General features: G+C 38.9%; 1 protein-coding gene across 1 annotated transcript in view; it reads right to left on the bottom strand.

The window, feature by feature from the left end:
* Window positions 1-18434, bottom strand: part of ADAMTS16 (ADAM metallopeptidase with thrombospondin type 1 motif 16) — a 110122-nt gene that overhangs the window by 19015 nt on the left and 72673 nt on the right. The window contains exon 18 of the mRNA XM_070747015.1: window positions 10429-10555. Within this exon, the coding sequence (XP_070603116.1) occupies window positions 10429-10555 (127 nt within the window). The remainder of the gene's footprint in view (window positions 1-10428; window positions 10556-18434) is intronic.

The following is an 18434-nucleotide window of genomic DNA, read 5'->3' on the forward strand; positions in this document are numbered from 1 at the left end:
AGTGCTGTTGTAATGTTGGAGTTTCACTAAAAAAACTAGTATAAGTCAAGGACTATTTCTATTTTATGTTTTCCTTATGATATGAGAGTAAGCAAAAGACACCCACTTTCAGTATATTCCATAAGTTCATGAAACCAGAAACATCAGATGTTATTTCAGATTGTGTTTAAATTTCATTGTTTTAATACTCACATCATATAATTTGAAGAGTGTGAAAAAGGAAGAATGAAAAGAAAAGAAAAGAATACTGCAGATGCAGATTATTACTCTTTAATGATGGAAGTATATCACTTTTCTAAACATAAATTCTGGCATTCTGAAATGATTCTACAAACGGAAATCAATGTAATTTTATTTAAATCATTCATTTTGTCCCTACCCATTTTTAAAATTTAGACTGTAGTATAACAGCAATCACACTATGCTCAGATAATTTATCATTTTCAAGAAAAACCAGAAGAATATGTCCCTGGACATTTGATATTTGAAGGAGATTGTTTCTCCTAACTGAAAAGGAAACAAGGCATTTCTCTCCCACACACCTATAATATTTCTTAAAATATGAAATATTGTTGTTTTTCTATTAATGATTTCAAATACAACATTGTAGAAACAAAATATAGATTATATTGTAGTTTATGCCTTATCCTAATCTTGCTACAGGACAAATACAGATAGCCATTACGACCACAATTGAACCCACATTTTTTTTTTTTACTAACGAAGACATTTGTTGAATAAGTTTTGTCCCATTTTATGACTATTATTGCCACAATTATTAAGTGAATCACTGCAGTTGTTAAATTAGTAACACGGTTAAGTAAATCTGGCTTCCCCATTTACTTTGCTTATCAAAATGTCGCAAAACATGACCTGGGGATGCTGCAACAGTTGTAAGTGAAAAATGATCTTAAATCAACTTTGTTCAGTGCTGTTGTAACTTTGAATGGTCACTGCTGTAAGTCGAAGATTACCCTGTAATTCAGTGTTAACAGGGCTTTCCATCATATATTGGTAAGTAAATTTACCAGGGTTCAGACTTATTTTGCTACCTATAATAGTCTCATCCATATTATGCTGTTGCTGCTGTATAAAAGAATGAATATGCAATTGCAGAGAAAAAAAATAAAAGATACACTTCTGTCACATTTTCCCCAATTCTTCTGTTTGTACAGATGTTTAACTTACTGACCTTGGGGGCAGGTTTCAGAATCCCCCAGAATGCTCTTTTCTCTTTTCCCAAGTTAACTGACCAATATCAAACCTTGGCATGGAAAAGATGGGGTTGATGACAGGTGATTGGCAAAGAGCATGGAAAGAAAGACTCCTGGAACAGTAACCCAAGCCCTCAATTAGTGATCTAAAACATTCCCATCAATGTTTTTTGATTCTTCAGTTCCTTTTTTACTTTTAATAGTTTATTTCATTTGTGCCGTATAATGGGCAGCTGCATGTACACTTGATAAAGCATGTCTATTAATATCTATCAACACATTGTATTTTGTAGACTACAACAATAAACTAAACCCCAGGATTGGAACTATTAATATTTATAGATATCAGAGAGAAGAAAACAAGCTGGCCTTCCTTATTCCTTCCCCTTGTCCCACCCATCCACTATATTTATTACCCTTTAAATATATATTTAAAATGATTGTTGGTGGAATATTCACATGAGAATTAGTACTGATAGGTTCAATTTTATGTGACTGCTGTTCATTCTGGACTCCTGCATCTCTCCCCCCCACCCCCCACATTCTAATAGTGTCTAGAAAATATTGGGAAATGTTGAGACATACATGAGAAAGCCATCCTGCAATTTATGAGGACAACATAAGGAATTCTTATAATGCAAACTTTGTCACCAATTAAATTATGTATTTAGAGAAGGGAGGGTGCCTCTCTTGCAAGTCCTAGACTTGGCTTGATTAATAGATTAACAGAATTAGAAGGGATCTTGTAGGCCATCTATTCCAATCCCCTGCTCAAGCAGGAAATCCTACACTATTTCTGATGAATGGCAGCCCAATCTCTTTTTGAAAGTCTCAAGTGATGAATATGCCACAACTAGTGAGGGCAAGCCATTTCATTGGTTGATGGTTTTCACTGTCAGAAAGTTCTCCCTTGTTTCTTTTCCTTGGTGTTTCCTTGTGGATGCCAGGATAAAAAAACCTACTAATTTAAATCACTGCAGTGTTTCACCTAGCAACTATAGCAAGAAATACCATAAATGGGGCAAATGTCACTTAACAAATAATTTAGCAACAGAAATTTTGGGCTCAGTGGCAGTTGTAAATTAAGGCTATCTGTATTTTCATCCAAACCCTAGGTCTAGGCTGTCTGTTTCATTTCATTAATCACAACACCTATATAATTTTTAAAAATATGATTTGGGAATGCTAATAAATTCTTCAATAGAGGAAGATTCAAACACATTGCATATGAATGTACTAACATGGAGTATATACCACGGAGAGGGGCGGCATACAAGTCCAATAAATAAATAAATTAAATAAACAAACGAACAAATAAATAAATGAATAAACATGCAATCAGAATATTGGCATCAGTCTTCAGAAGCATTATAATAATGCTCACTTACAGATTGCTATTCAAGTTGTGAGACATCTGTATGCTGAATATAAAGGGAAAAGGATGCTGTATTTAAGTGATTTTTAGTATCTATATTAATAAGAGTTTCCAATTATTAGGCTTTATGTTAAGTCTAAACTCATATGCATATTTAATAAAAAAGAAAATGAATTGAAATTAATAGGATCTACATGGTTTTATTTGGTTTTTAATGAAATCCTAAAATTAGCCTGGGAATAGATTGACGTGGTGGTAGAAATATGGAGCAGTCAGAGAAAAAGAACTGTCTGGGCCTGGAAAATGCAATGGAATACTTGGATATTCCTTCCTTCTATGAAGTCTATGGAGTATCAGTAAGTTAAAACATGTTTCTTTTGACTTAGAACCAAACAATCTGATAAATTACGCATTTTTAGAAAATCTCTCCCCCCCTGTGTTTGTGTTTGTGTGTGTTGATAGTAATAAATATTCAGCTAGTATACAACAAGAAAAATATCCAAGGCATTCATCAGCTTCAAGGAACTTATTAGAGAAATGTTTCTGCACAATTGTACAAAAGAAATGCAAGGTTACAATAAAGGATGTAGAAAAAGAGCTCTGAGGTTAATACCATTTTAAGATCTGATTATTATTTTTTTTAAAATCCCAATTAACAAATTGCAGAATAAACAAACTGGCTGAATTGCTATGTGAGAAAAGAATTAAAGGATTAGGACCAGCGAGGGGTTGCTCCTGGTTTAGCCCAGTTCTGCGAACTGATAGTGGCAGTGGTGGGAGACTCCGCCCACCCACCCGGGACACTTCTGCGCATGTGCAGAAGTGTTGCATGTAAAAGCAGGAACTGGTAGCAATGGGTTTTAGAATTCACTACTGATTAGGACGTTGAAAAGAATCTGAGCATTTTTTTTTCTAAATCAGATATGTTGATCATTGATGCCCCACCAATGTCTAGATTTAATGGTCTAAATTCAGACAATAAACTAATGCTGAATCTTGACAAGGGTTGTCTGAATGAGAGATTTTTATATCTAGATTTGGACTTCAACCTACTCCAGATGGAGATGAACCTTCCTAGAATACCTTCACTTAGTTTTGCCATTTGAGACCTTAATAGCCTTGGCGGCTAGGAATGACTTCAATGGGTCTAGCTTAGTTTGCTAAAGAAGTGGTATAGTTTGATCCCAATAATTTATGTTCTCACAACATTCTAATTAGAGAAGCTGATGCTTACCACCTACTGTCATTGCCTTAAATAATTCGAGTTTCACATTTCTGAAGGAGCTCTTCTCTTTCAGCCTTTCTCAGATTTAAAATAATCAGGGAAAGCTTTTCTCCAAAGATCAGAGATAGTAAAGACAGTAGGTTAGACTACTGGGTATTCCAAAGAGCCTAGAAAGCACAATGACAAACCACCCACACCAAAAAATCAGAACAGGCATGTTTTTTTTAATGCATGAGGAGTTGAGCTCACCCAACAGTACCCACCAGGGGTGGAAGGTAGGCAAAAGAGGAAAAATTGTGGTTGTGACATTATGATACAGGATGTGATGCCAGTGAAGCTTTGATTGCAAACTCTGATTGTCATCTTGTCCTACTCACCTTACTGGGGTACAGCTATCACTGACATTTTATTTTATTTTTTTTGGAGGCGGGGGAGTTCAACTTTGTTTGGCTAAGCATTTGAAAAGTTTTAATTATTACAGTACTAATATTTGCCTTTTACTGCTGCATCCAAGTTCATTTTTGCACATTTTGAAATTAATTTAATTATCTTCTGCTGTGAGATGAAGAGCAATATTAAAATACTTTCTAAAAAATAGCAATGTATTATAATGCACACATTCAGAACAAGGTTTTCCCATCCTTTTCTACTACAATTCCTCATGTAATAGAAATGGAGGAGTTCCTCATTGAAGCCAGGTCCAGCAAGGATAGAGTGATTTTCTAGTTCCTCTTCCTGTGATGGTCTCTATGGTGATAACTGTTGGTAAGAAAGAAAGGAGTTCTCAGGGAGACTTATACGTGATAAAATCTTGCCTCAATCTGTGGAGTAGGGGGCAGGAGAAAATGGAACTTTTAAAATGAACATAGTTAATATTAGGCTACAAAATATACACTGGGCAACACAGAAGTGACCCAAGAAAGCTCTGGAATGAATGCATGTTTTTGAAGCTGTCAATCATGCAGCAGCAGCAGTAGCATTAGTGGATTTAATCGGAACTCTATCTTCAGCTTGTAATATTATATGAGGAAAACATTGCATAAATGTTTATGGTAGACATTTTGGGGGCATGCTCAACAGCTAAATAACTGGCTTAAGCCTAGCTAGTGTAAATCTAATATTTATACATTTAATGTGTTAGCTCAGTTAGTTTAAATGCTCAAAACTGGGATAACAGCCAGCTTTGGAACTTGTGGCCATGAATTCTAAAATATCTTATGCACAACATAGAAATGATGTCTGGAGGTTCCAGACGGTATAGCAATGTCTCTTTTAATGTGACAGGCGGCATATAAATGAGGTAACCCACTATATCTGCACAAGGAACCATAAAATAACTGCTTGGGTATTTCTGGAATGTGTTGCAACTAAGTAGCTGTTTTACTATGATGATTCAGGCTCAATGAAATTAGAAAGGTCTTCACAACTAGCCTGAGTGTCTAAAAATTAAACAGACACATGTTACTTAAACAGGAATTCTAACAGCTCTGAGTAGAAATTGTTAATTGTGATGTATGTATGTATGTATGTATGTATGTATGTATGTACGTACGTATGTACGTAACATAATTTAGCTGAATTTGAAAAGGGATACTAGCATAGTATCATTATATATATATAAGTTGTTTTTCTGTCAAATCACTCGGATATACCCAAATATGGGAGGGAGCATACTGCTTCCTTTTTATAGAATTTGCATTTTTATGTATGTTTAGTATATACAGTGTTTCCTCGATTTTCGCGGGTTCGAACTTCGCGGAAAGTCTATACCACGGTTTTTCAAAAATATTAATTAAAAAATACTTTGCGGGTTTTCCCCCTATACCACGGTTTTTCCCACCCAATGACATCATATGTCATCGCCAAACTTTTGTCTGCCTTTAATAAATATTTTTTTAAATAAACTTTAATAAATAAACATGGTGAGTAATAATCTGAATGGTTGCTAAGGGAATGGAAAATTGTAATTTAGGGGTTTAAAGTGTTAAGGGAAGGTTTGTGATACTGTCCATAGCCAAAAATAGTGTATTTACTTCTGCATCTCTACTTCACGGAAATTCGACTTTCGCGGGCGGTCTCGGAACGCATCCCCCGCGAAAAGTGAGGGAACACTGTATATATATTAAACAATTCCTACTCTGAACTGTTATACTCACATACATACAATAAAATAGCAATAACAAGCAAGAATAAAATAGCAAATCTTCTAATTCACCAAGAAGAAGAAAGACACTGTTAAACTACCAGGGGGAAGAGGTTAACCGAGTTTTAATAGTTTTCTTTAATCCCAGTATTGATGTATCTCTGAGAAAATACTACATCCAAACACTTAATTCTGACTATGCAGTTTATCTTACAGGAGCTCAAATTATAGCTTGTCATATTGTCTTCTTCTATATCTATAACCCTCCCTGTGTGTGTGTGTGTGTGTTTGTCTCTCTCTCTCTCTCTGTGTTCCAGCATAACTCTGGAACGCCTTCAGCAATTTCAATCAAACCTGGTACACAGAAGACCTACTATCTGGAAAAAAATACTGTAGGATAAGACAACCCTAACACCCCTTGGGGTGTTGTGTGTTTGTGTGTTTGTCTGTGTGTTTCAGCATAACTCTGGAATGGCTGGACCACTGAAATGAAAAGGAATTAATTCTATCCATAGTGTCAAATCACAGTAGTTTTGACAGTGATAGTGTGCATTTTGGATTCAAGTTCTGTTAAGATACAACCTAATCCCCAGCACTTTACTCTTAGACTATCCACGGTTGACCTCACCAAGTTCCTAAGAGGTCAGTAAGGGGCGTACATAAGTGCACCAGAGTGCCTACGGTCCCCTGTCCTATTGTCTCTCCTATATCTCCTATATCTTCTCTTCTATACCTATATCTTTTTCTGCTATTCTCTAATAGTTATATTTCACTCCTTTATTTTCTCCTCTATTCTCCTTTTAATACATTCTACCTGATGATATCCTCTATAACCCTCATTGTGCATTATTGTGTATTGAACAAAACAAATAAATAAAATATAAAATTAAAAAAAAGTAAATGGCTACTAGTATACAGCACAGTGCAGTTGCCAAGGTAGCAACCTCACATTATTCCACAAGGGGGCTCTGTCTGGTAAGAGGGATTGGTTCTTAAAAAACAACAGCCAACCAAATAATAATAATAAACTCCCTAGGTCTTCAGCTTGTCAGGGAACGTGCCTGCTAATGCAGAAAATCACCTCAAAGGATGTTTCCTGTAGAATTTTTCCCACGCTGTTGGCCAGGGCAATTTGACATTATAGATAGAATTCATTCATTTTCCCATCTAATACAGAATTGGGGTAAAAAAAAATACCCAGGCAAAGCTGGGTTATCAGCTACAAATCCAATTAAATAAATAGATAGATAGATAGATAGATAGATAGATAGATAGATAGATAAATAAATCAGCTAGTATGATTTTAGAGTCCTAGTGGACAACAATTTAAATATGAGCCAGCAGTGTGCAGCAGCTGCCAAAAAAGCCAACACAGTTCTAGGCTGTATAAACAGAGGGCTAGAATCAAGATTACGTGAAGTATTAATACCACTTTATAAGGCCACACTTGAAATGCTACATTAGTAAGGCCACACTTGAAATGCTTCATTTCAATGCTACAGTTTTGGCCGCCACAATGCAAAAAGGATGTTGAGACTCTAGATAGAGTGCAGAGAAGAGCAATAAATACAATTAGGCAAAGTCCCATGAAAGAAGTGTTGCTTGTTTGCAAGTAGCCTTAAAATAGCTTGCCTTTACTTTCTTTCTGGGTTATTTTGCTTACAATTTCCAATCTTATCCACATTCTTAGAATTTCTTGATGAAATCTTCCTTCAAGGTTCAACAATACTTTTTTATTTTATTTTTTGTGGTCAACAAAAAACTGGTTAGGTATTGCTACTTGATGTGACTCATGAATAGAATTCTAACATACACCAGCAAAACATGGACACCAACCTCACAATCAATACAAAAACTACTAGTAGTGGAAAGACCCATGGAAATATATATGCTCGGCATCACAAGACAAGGTAGAAAGACCTGTACATGTATTCTCTCACTGTCTGTGTCTCACTGTCTCTGTCTTTCTCTCGGTGTGTCTGTCTCTCTTTTTCTCTGTGTGTCTCTGTTTCTGTCTCAGCATCATCAATACTTGGATTGCCACAATTGGGCTACAGCCAAGGTACCACTAAAGACAGCAGGCTGTTGAAGTAGCAAAACTGGTGCCAGTCCTCATTATAATCATAAGTATTATTTCCTTATTTTTGATAATACCTTGGAGAGAAGGATAAAACTTAGGAGCAATAACTTTAGAGATTCTCAACAAATTGCCAAAATTAACATGAGTTTTGAACTGGCGTTCCGCAGATGTTAGTTTATTGGCTTGAATTCTATGGCATTTCTTGATCTATACTGAGTTAATGAGGGAGACAATTCTTGTAAGGGGATGCAGATAAACAATCTACATCCAGACTAGTTTGTTACCAAAGAAAAGGAATAGTGGAAACCATCCTCTCTGCCAAAGTAAGAATGAAGTCAAATCTATCAGACTGTATGGGCTTGAGAATTAAGCATAATAAATTAATCTTTAATTTTACTGAAACCACTATTTCATTTGACACACAGCAGTTACTGAATTCTCCCATAAAACTTACATCTGCTTCTCTAAGATACACCTTATCAGAAATAGTAGGTCCTTGAATGGCTCGGTACCTGCCTCCATCCTAGTATACACAAGAGGAATCTGCCAGTTTATGATATGACTGGGGTCATGTATACTATATGACAGTGATGGCGAACCTATAGCACGGGTGCCACAGGTGGCACATGAGCTGTTACTCTAGCTCAGCTCCAATGCGCATCAGTCAGCTGATTTTCGGCTCATCTGGAGGCTCTGGGAGGACATTTTTGGTTTCTGAAGAGACGCCAGGGGGGTGATGGGGAGAAGTTTTTTCCTTTGGAACCTGAGGAGGGTGAAAAATGGGCCTACCAGGCCCACCAGAGGTTGGGAAATGGGCTGTTTTAGGACTCCAGAGGGCCTCTGGGGGAGGGCAGAGGAGGCCATTTTTGCCATCCCCAGGCATTAGATTATGGGTGTGGGCACTCACACATGCACAATAGCACATGCACAACCATTTTTGGCACTTAAGGAAGAAAAGGTTCGCCATCACTGCTATATGACCTACATTTAGTCTATTCAGATTATAATGAAAGGCTTTATTGTTATTCATGGATGATTAGAGTATGAATGATTGGTAATTTTTTGTTAAAATTGTGAGTTACAAAATCCATCAAAGTCAGGAAAGAACAATCCACCCACCCCCGCTAACTTCTAAATTATTATTTTTTTCATTATAGTCTTATATGGGACTGCAAGAAGGTAGAGAGTGTTAACTGAAAATTAATGCATTAATCAATACAATCAATAACATAATAACATAATCATCAATTGCAATGCAAAGCTGTAGGACACCATAGCAATCGAGGAGTTAAAGAGCTAAGTAAAATTTAAGGTAGCATATTTAAATGCTAACAGTGAATGGGCAAATGGACCTTCAAGGGAAGGGGCAACCTAAGTTATCACTCACAACTTAGGTGAGTTAAGTGAAAAGGTTCTATCCTACATACAGGCAATCAGCTGATTGAGAAGAAGATGGGGAACTTGAAGCTGAACTTGGGATCAGAGCCAAGGGACAAATTGTTAAGACTCACGGAAACAGTCAGAACCCAACAAAAGAAAATGAAACTACAGAACAAGCAGGAAGAAGACAAAAAGGACACACAGCATCACAGCAAAGTCAAGAACAGTTTGTTCTTCAGAAAAGGTTCCAGCCTAAGCAGGAAGCCTTTTAGGCTCCAGGAAGGTGAACAGAAATACCACTCCATAGCGCTTTACAGCACTCTCTGGGTAGCTTATTTTGCATATTTCTCCCAACAATCTGTGCCTTATTTTATCAATCTCAGAAGGATAGAAGACTGAGTCAAACTTGAGCTGGTCAGGATCGAACTCCAGGCTGTGGGCAGAATTGCAATACTGTGCCATCAGGGCTCTTCATGGCTACCTTTGGCATGAATGTTCAGTCCAAAGATTTAGAAAATGTTTTGCTACTGATAATATATCTCACCATAGACATCCCAAAGCTTATCACACCAAGAAGAGCATATATTCCATCACTTATGAAAGCCTTATAAGCAGGGGTGGATTCTACTTACCTTCCCCATCGCAATGGAAGTGCACATTTTGTGCATTTGCATCATTTCCCAGAAATGATCCTCTGTGCATGCGTAGAAGTGTTTCTACATGTGCAGAGGGGCTTTTTTTGCAATCCATGGCGACTGGAGGACCAGTTCAGGAGCTTGGACCGCCAGTCATTGCTTCCAGTTCAGCAAGCGGCAACAAATTTCCGCTACCAGTTCTAAAGAACCAATTTCAACCACCACCAACCCATCACTGCTTATAAATAATGAGCAGGACTTGAACCATGCCTGGAAACAAACTGAAAGCCAGCGCATATTACAGAGTTCATTGAACAGATACATGCAATGCCACATTCTTTTGAGAAAATACACACTTTATTGCACATTTTATTACCTGGGAAGACAAGCTGGCATTTTGCAAGGGATGGTTCTAGTAGCTGGTCGGCTCTTGGGGTCACATAAAGAAGTATCAACTTGTACTTGAAAATCTTTGTAGCAGGTTTCTTTTGTCATAATTTGACCTGCATACAACACAGCACAAATTGCAAGCACAAAATCGTGAACAACTGCTTACATTTGAAACTTCACTTCTTGATTATCTAAAGCCACTGTGTCCATCTTACACAATCCTAAACAAATAACAAGGACACTTATATGTCTACTTCCCATGGTTTTATTTCCCAGGTCAAAGAGATGTGTTGTTCCTTAATTAAGCAATCACTAATTTTACACCATTTGACAAAACGTTTCGGAGACTATGATATACCATTTGTTTCTAATTGCTGCTCCAATGCTGTCTTTCTTTTCTGCAGCCTTTTCTTGTTTCCACCCATGTTTCTTGACTAAAATGTAAGCACAGTTCTATCTACACAAGCTAGTTTGTTGTTAGTTGTATGTAAACAGAAGGATGCAGCTTTCTTTTTCAGTCTTTCTTATACATCAATACATGCATCAACATACAAGCACTAATTAAATTACAGCAAAAAGCAGATTTTGTGATCAGATGACTGATGTTTTATCAATATTCTGAAAACTTTAATGGAAAAAATGAAGTGGAAACTGATAATCTGAGCACATACCAATGCTCAAGTATATCAGAAAGTAATGAAAATGATGAAAAGTAATGAAAAGTATATCAGAAAGTAATGAAAAGAATGGATGAAAAGACAACAAACTCACAAAAAAATAAAATCAAAAATTTATAAATCAATTAACTATCAAAATGTAGTATGCAGAATTCAAGTAAAAGACCTCTCCCCCTTTCTAAGAGGTCTGTAAGGGGCATGCATAAGTGCACCACTGTGCCTACCGTCCCTGTCCTATTGTCTTCTTTTGTTACTTTTTATCATTACTTATCTAATGTTTTATTTGTACAAATTACCACCCTATAATTGTTTGACAAAATAAATAAAATAAATAAAATAAATAAAATAAATAAAATAAATAAAATAAATAAAATAAATAAAATAAATAAAATAAATAAAATAAATAAAATAAATAAAATAAATAAAATAAATAAAATAAATAAAATAAATAAAATAAATAAAATAATAAAATAAAATAAAATAAATAAAAAATAACTAAAATAACTAAAATAAAAAATAAAATAAATAAATAAAATAAATAAATAAATAAATAAAATAAAATAAAGCATAGATCTTATATTATGAAAACAGTTTTGTTGACTACATTTGAATTAAATAAAAGTTTAGAGTATCTGATTTGAATGTTTGCAATTGGGGATTATCTATCTATCTGTGTAGACCAAATTTTTCATTCAGGCAGTTTGTATATTTAGCAGGAAACTGCTTTATTGTTCTGTAAAGCTGTGAATCCAATTAGATTTTTTTTCTCTGCAAATATGCATACATTAGTTATGCCTTAGAACAAATTCCTCTTAAAATTTGTAAAAGCAAAATGCAGTTTGATCTGACACACACTACTAGTCTGAATGAATGTTTGACCCATTTCACTAATGTGTTTAAACTTACATTCCACTATATATTGTTTGACAAAGTTTATGTAAACGGCCTCAGGATGAGATAGATGATGGGCTGATGGACAGAATTATTACCATTCCACTTCCCTATCTTACTCAGCTTCTACAGATCAAACTGGTCTTTCAAGGACTACTCAGTATATAAAATACCCTGCAATTTTCACCCACTTTTTTGGGGTGGGTGGGTGGGGTTGAGTCTTATACTTCGAAAAGGACGATAGTTACAGAATCCACTGATGCTCTATGAAGAAGAAAGAAAGAATGGGATGGAGCAGGTCTCAACTTATGTTGACTTCAGCTGGAAGAAACTCAATTGCCATTATTTGGTGCCTTCTTCACTGAGTTCAAGTTCTCTCTAAACATGAACACTCATAGTCCCATTTTTTATCCTCCAAACCTGTCTCAATAGTAAGATGGCCTTTAGAAAATAGCTACTAGGGAGACTTTGCCTGAAGGGAACTACCTCAGACTACTAAGGTGGGCATGGTGACCCATATGGCAGGATTGCTCTTACTCACCTCATCTTTTATTGTCTACTTCTCTCCTATCGTGGGGGTTTCCCCATTCATTCATCCCTTCTATGAATAATAAACTTAATATAAACTTACGCTCTTATTGTAAGTTTATCATCTTCTTTACAGGTTTCTTTTTGTATGTATTTTCTATTTCATAACATTTTGCATGACTGATATAAATTTATATCAATCTACTAATACAAAGCAGTGAGTGGGGCAGTGGTAGTTATTTAACATTCAGGGACAGAAGGACGCTACTCTACAATTTATTTTAGTTCTATTATTAACCTCTTTCCCAATGTAGTCTCCTTGTGCAGACTCTGCTATTTTTGATAGTTACATAATATATGGCTTGCCAGACGTCCAGACGACTTAGTCATGCATTTTATGGACCTGCCCATCACATGCTGTCTGTGAAATGACTAACAAGAAGGTCAGAAAATAGCTGGCAGCATGTCATCTTCCCAGCAAGGTGAGTGACTCTGAATTGCCATTTAGTTTGTCAAATAAATCAGACTCCGGGCTCACACTGGCTCTGCTCATTAATTTTCTAGACTGAGAAGGCAAATAACATTATTTAACACTAATATAAATAATTGCCGCTATTCAGAATTTTCCAATTCTTTTTTATTTATCCTTATAAAAGCTCTGTGAAATCTAATAGTAACCTAGTGCTTTATCAGTACATCTGTACTTTATTGCTTCACAACTGACAGATCCTCAGTAGCAATAACAACACTGAATACAGAGCCAAAGCTAGTTACGTTTATTGCAGATAGACATACATTTTTCAGTTATGCTGATAATAACTACATAAAGTAACTACTGAAATGTTACTGAAGATGACCAGAAACAGAATAATAGAGTTAGAAGGCACTTTGGAAGTCTTCGAGTCCAACCTTCAGCTTAAGCAATTCCAGACAAATGGCTGTTCTTAAAACCCTTTGGGAATGGAGCAATTATAACTTCTGCAGGCATGGTTTCCACTGATTAATTATTCTCACTGTCAAGAAATTTCTCCTTCGTTCTGAATTTCCTTCTAATAAACTTCCATCCATTAATTCTTGTCCCACCATCAGGTGTTTTGGAGAATAGCTTTACTCCCTCTTCTTTGTGGTAGCCCCTTAGATATTGGAAGACTACTATCATGTCAGCCTCAGTGCTTCTCTTTGCTAGAGACTAGGCAATTGTTCATCACATGTTTTAATCTCTAGTCCCCTAATCATTTTTGTTGCACTTCTGTGCACTCTTTCTAGAGCAGGGATGTCATACTCGATTTCATTGAGGGCCACATCAAGGTTGTGTTTGACCTCGGAGGCAAGAAGGCCTGGCTAGGGAGCAGGAGGGCATGGCCAGCTTGAAGTCAAGGCTCCATTTTTGGCTGCAGTGGCCTCCTGCAGATATCTGCTAGTGAAAATGGAGTTCAGGGAGGCATGCGTGGCTCAGTTTTCATTGGCAGAAAACACAGCACGGGCGGGCAGGCCGCATGAGGTCTCCCTGAGTTCTGTTTTCATTGGCAGAGGGTTTCAGAAAGTCGTTGCAGCCAAAAACAGAGCCTGGGCAGGCCGTGCATGGCCCTCCCAAGTTCTGATTTCATTGGCAGAGGCACTGCGGGCTGTTTCCAGGGTGGGCCCATATAAACCCAATATAAAGGCCTCTGGGCCTTGAGTTGACACCCCTGTTCTAGCACCTGAACTTATTTTTTGTATCACAGTGACTAGATACCAGGGATGGGTTGCTACAGATGTGGTAGGCAACTGCGCAATGGTGGGGCCACCAGATTGTGCAATTTGAGTGCGACCATTACGGTGCCTATTCTTTGGGTGCCGCCATCTTTTTTCTTTAACTTTTTGTATTTTTTGCTTCGTGGGCATAGGCAGAAACAAAATCTTACGAGGGGACACTTGTGTGCGTGAGATTTCAACAATTTTTTGCTTCCATGCATTCGCGAAAATCTGGCTGATTCAAAGATTTATTCCCGCCCTCCCCAAAGTATGTACATAAAGGACTCCTGAAATCATAAAATATGGATCATCATTTTTGAAATTTGATATAGGATGAGACTATGTTCAAATGAAGCTCCATTTTGTAAGTTGTAACTTATTAATGCATCTGGACTCTAAGGTTGTTTCCATGACTATTTTTAAAACTAGTGGAGAAATTATCAAGGCCATTGTGTGACCCGTAACTTTTCTTTGTTAAAGTTATGTACAGTGCTTGTTTAGGTATATCAAATACACTGCTTTGATTTTATAGAAATCTTAGATTATGTTTTAGAAAGGTCTGCCCCACTGACTTTCACATGCTGTAATTTTTGGACTATAGGATGCACTGGTGTATAAGATGCACCAAGATTTCAAAGAAGTAAGTAAGGAAAAAATGTTTTTGTCCTCCTCGGACCCCAGAAATACTCTGCAAGCCTCCCAAACCCTCCGCATACTCAGTTGTTTGCAAAAACAGGGGCATTTTTGCCTTCCCCAGCCCCCGGGAGCACTCTATAGGCCTCTCAAAGCCTCTGCGCACCCTGTTTTTCACAAAAACGCATCCAATTTTCACTCATTTGTGTAGAAATACAGGGTTTGGGAAGCCTGCAGAGTGTTCCTGGGGGCTGGAGGAAGACAAAAAATGCCTTCGTTTTTGCGAAAAATTATCCTTCTTTTTGCAAAAAAGGATGTGTACAGGATTTGAAAGGCCTACAAAGTGCTCCCGGGGACTGGGAGAAGGAAAAACACCCCTGATTTTTGCAAAAAAAGGGCCTGTTTTTTGCCTGGTTTTTTTTTTTCAAAAATGGGATAGTTTGGCCTTCCCCCAGCCCCCAGGAGCACTCTGCAGGCCTCCCAAACACTCTGTGCACTGCTTTGTGAAAAACAGGCCCATTTTTTGCAAAAATGTGGCACAGAGGCGGGGCTACGGGAGACCAAAATGGCTGTATTTGATGTATAAGATGCATCGACATTTCCATTCTCTTTTAGGGTAGAAAGGTGCATATTATATGCCAAAAAATATGGTAATTGTCACATTTTCCACCCAATGTATCATTGAAGCTGGTAAAACAACATCAGATAAGCAGTATTAAGTGTAGCTCTCAAATAACAAAAGGTTATCCATCTCTATTCTGTCTGAAGTTTTGACTATAACACCGTACAATTATTGAGATGAATGAACAAACAATCTAAAAATGATTAGCACAACACATTGCTACCCTCAGACTATCCACTGTTGACCTCACCCGATTCCTAAGAGGTTAGTAAGAGGCATGCATAAGTGCACCAGTGTGTCTACCATCCTTGCCCTAATGTTTCCCTCTTATTAGTACCCATCTCATGTATATAAACAGCATTGTATCTATGTATACTACCAAAATGTACTTGACTGACTAAACAAACAAACAAACGGTGCTGTGTTTGCTTAGGAACAGCCGGCCGGTTAGAGCCGTGCGATTGGCGTCCCTATCCAAGGTTCTGATAGGGCGCTTTCCATAGTTACTTTGTAAGCGGGAAAGCTACTGTGTATTTGATTGGGTCCTGCCTCAGCCAGGGCTTGCTATATAACTCTGTGTGCATTGCCTGTTTTTCTCTAAGCCTGTACCTGCCTGCCTGGCATGCATTCCATATTAAAGTAATCTGTTAATTCAAGGCTTCATCTGTTTTACTGGCGACGAGGATTCTCGCCAATTCTTCAAGAATTCTATGCTTGGACTTTGTACATAAGTGAGAATGTCAGTGCAGCTTACTTTCGCCCCTTTCAATCCCCAAGGGGAGACATGGGAGTCCTATGTTGCCCGTTTCGATTGCTTTTTAATCTCCAATGGGTACACGGAAATTTCCGGAGACAGGAAAAGATCTTATTTCCTGGGGTTTTGTGGCCCCGAGATGTTCGAAACGGCCCGAGCATTGTTTGCCCCTACTTCAATCCACGATGTGTCTTGGGAAGACTTTTTAAAAACCTTGCAGGATCATTATGCCACGGCTCCATCTCGGTGTGCGAGGCGCTATAAATTTTACCAGCGGAACCAAGCTGAGGGGGAGTCTATAAATGACTATGTGGCCGCCCTGCGCCGAGCGGCACTTTATTGCGAGTTTGCAGACCTGAACGACTACCTCCTAGACAGGCTTGTCATAGGGGTAAGAGACGGTCGGCTTAAGCGGCGTCTCCTGGCCATTAGGGATTTGACATTTCAAGCGGCGCTAGCGGAGGCTCGTGCGTTTGAGCTGTCAACGCAGTCGCTGGCAGCCATGGACAGCACCGTTAATATTACCCGAAAGACTACAGTAACCACTGATAAGGCCACCGTTCTCCCTGAAGAGGAGGGCAGTAATGAAGCAGAGGAGGAGGAGGTGTGCAAATTGACAGTGAATAGGAACCGAGACGCTCCTGTTACCCATCCCAGGCAACCCCTGGCACCTTGTCAGGGCTGTGGGGGCAACCATCTGAGGTCCTCCTGCCCTTCCCGTGATGCCGTGTGTTGGCATTGTGGTGCCAAAGGGCACCTTTCCAGGGTCTGCCGTTCCCGCAGAGTTTCCACAGCCGCGGGCCGAGAGCAACGGGAGCCCCAGGGTTTCATTCCCCGATGGCAGAAGAAATTCCCTTCCAACCGGCGTGAGGATTGCAACGCTATTTATAGTCGGCCACGTTTGGCAACCACTTTTGTGAAGGAGATGTCCAGTTCAGCGGAAAAGATCTCGTTGGAGGTCCAGTTGGGCACTTCCAGGTGCCCTATGCAGGTGGACACTGGATCTGCCCATTCCTTAATTTCGTGGGCGACATTGAAACGCTGTTTTCCAGCCATCAGCAGAGGTCGCCTGTCTCCATGCGCTGTGCAACTGAAAGACTATCAAGGGACACCAATTCCTATTGTGGGGGAGGGCCGTTTTCCAGTCCGTTACAAAACTTTCGTGGGCAATTTGCCTCTTATTATAATTAATGGGCCTTTCTCTAATCTTTTAGGGTTGGACTGGTTCAAGGCTTTGGGACTCTCTGTGACTGGGGTAAATACTGTTAATGATATGGGAAGGTTTGAGATTCTGGCGCGGGAGTTTCCTACAGTATTTGATGGTCAGTTGGGCTGTTATACGGGAACCCCGATTTCATTCGGTTTAAACCCACAAGAACCGGCGGTTCGTTTGAAAGCTCGCCGGGTGCCCATTCCCCTCCGGCCAAAAGTGGACGAGGAACTGGACAGACTGATCGCCCAGGGGGTGCTTGAACCGGTGGATCAGGCAAAATGGGAAACCCCGGTGGTCATTGCATTTAAGGGGGATGGGGGAATTAGGCTGTGTGGGGACTACAAATGTTCCATTAACAAAGCGTTGGCACACCACTCATATCCGTTGCCAGTGGTGCAACAGCTGCTGCACACTTTGGGGAAGGGTCGGGTGTTCGCGAAGCTCGACCTGTCCCAGGCTTATCAGCAGCTTCCCGTAGACCCCCAAGCTGCAGAAGCGCAGTCAATTATCACCCATCGGGGGGTATTCAAGTGTCACCGTCTTCAATTTGGGGTCTCCATTGCCCCAGGTCTATTCCAGGGCCTGATGGAAAGGTTACTATATGGGCTCGAAGGAACCATGCCGTATTTTGATGACGTCCTGGTGTCGGGGAGTTCCACAGATGAATTGATGGCACGAGTAAGGAAGGTTTTGTCCAAGTTCAGGGATGCGGGGCTTAAACTAAAAGAGAAAAAGTGTGTTTTTGGTGTCCCGAGGGTGGAATTCCTGGGTTTTATTGTAGATGGGGAGGGAATTCACCCCACCCCAGAAAAGACACGGGCAATTAGGGATGCCCCCAGGCCACGTTCCAAGACTGAGCTGCAAGCTTTTTTGGGACTTTTAAATTTTTACGCGGTCTTCATCACGCATAAGGCATCGGTGGCCGAGCCTTTACACCGGC

Source organism: Erythrolamprus reginae, chromosome 3, assembly GCF_031021105.1.
Source record: "Erythrolamprus reginae isolate rEryReg1 chromosome 3, rEryReg1.hap1, whole genome shotgun sequence".
Lineage (NCBI taxonomy): Eukaryota > Metazoa > Chordata > Lepidosauria > Squamata > Dipsadidae > Erythrolamprus > Erythrolamprus reginae.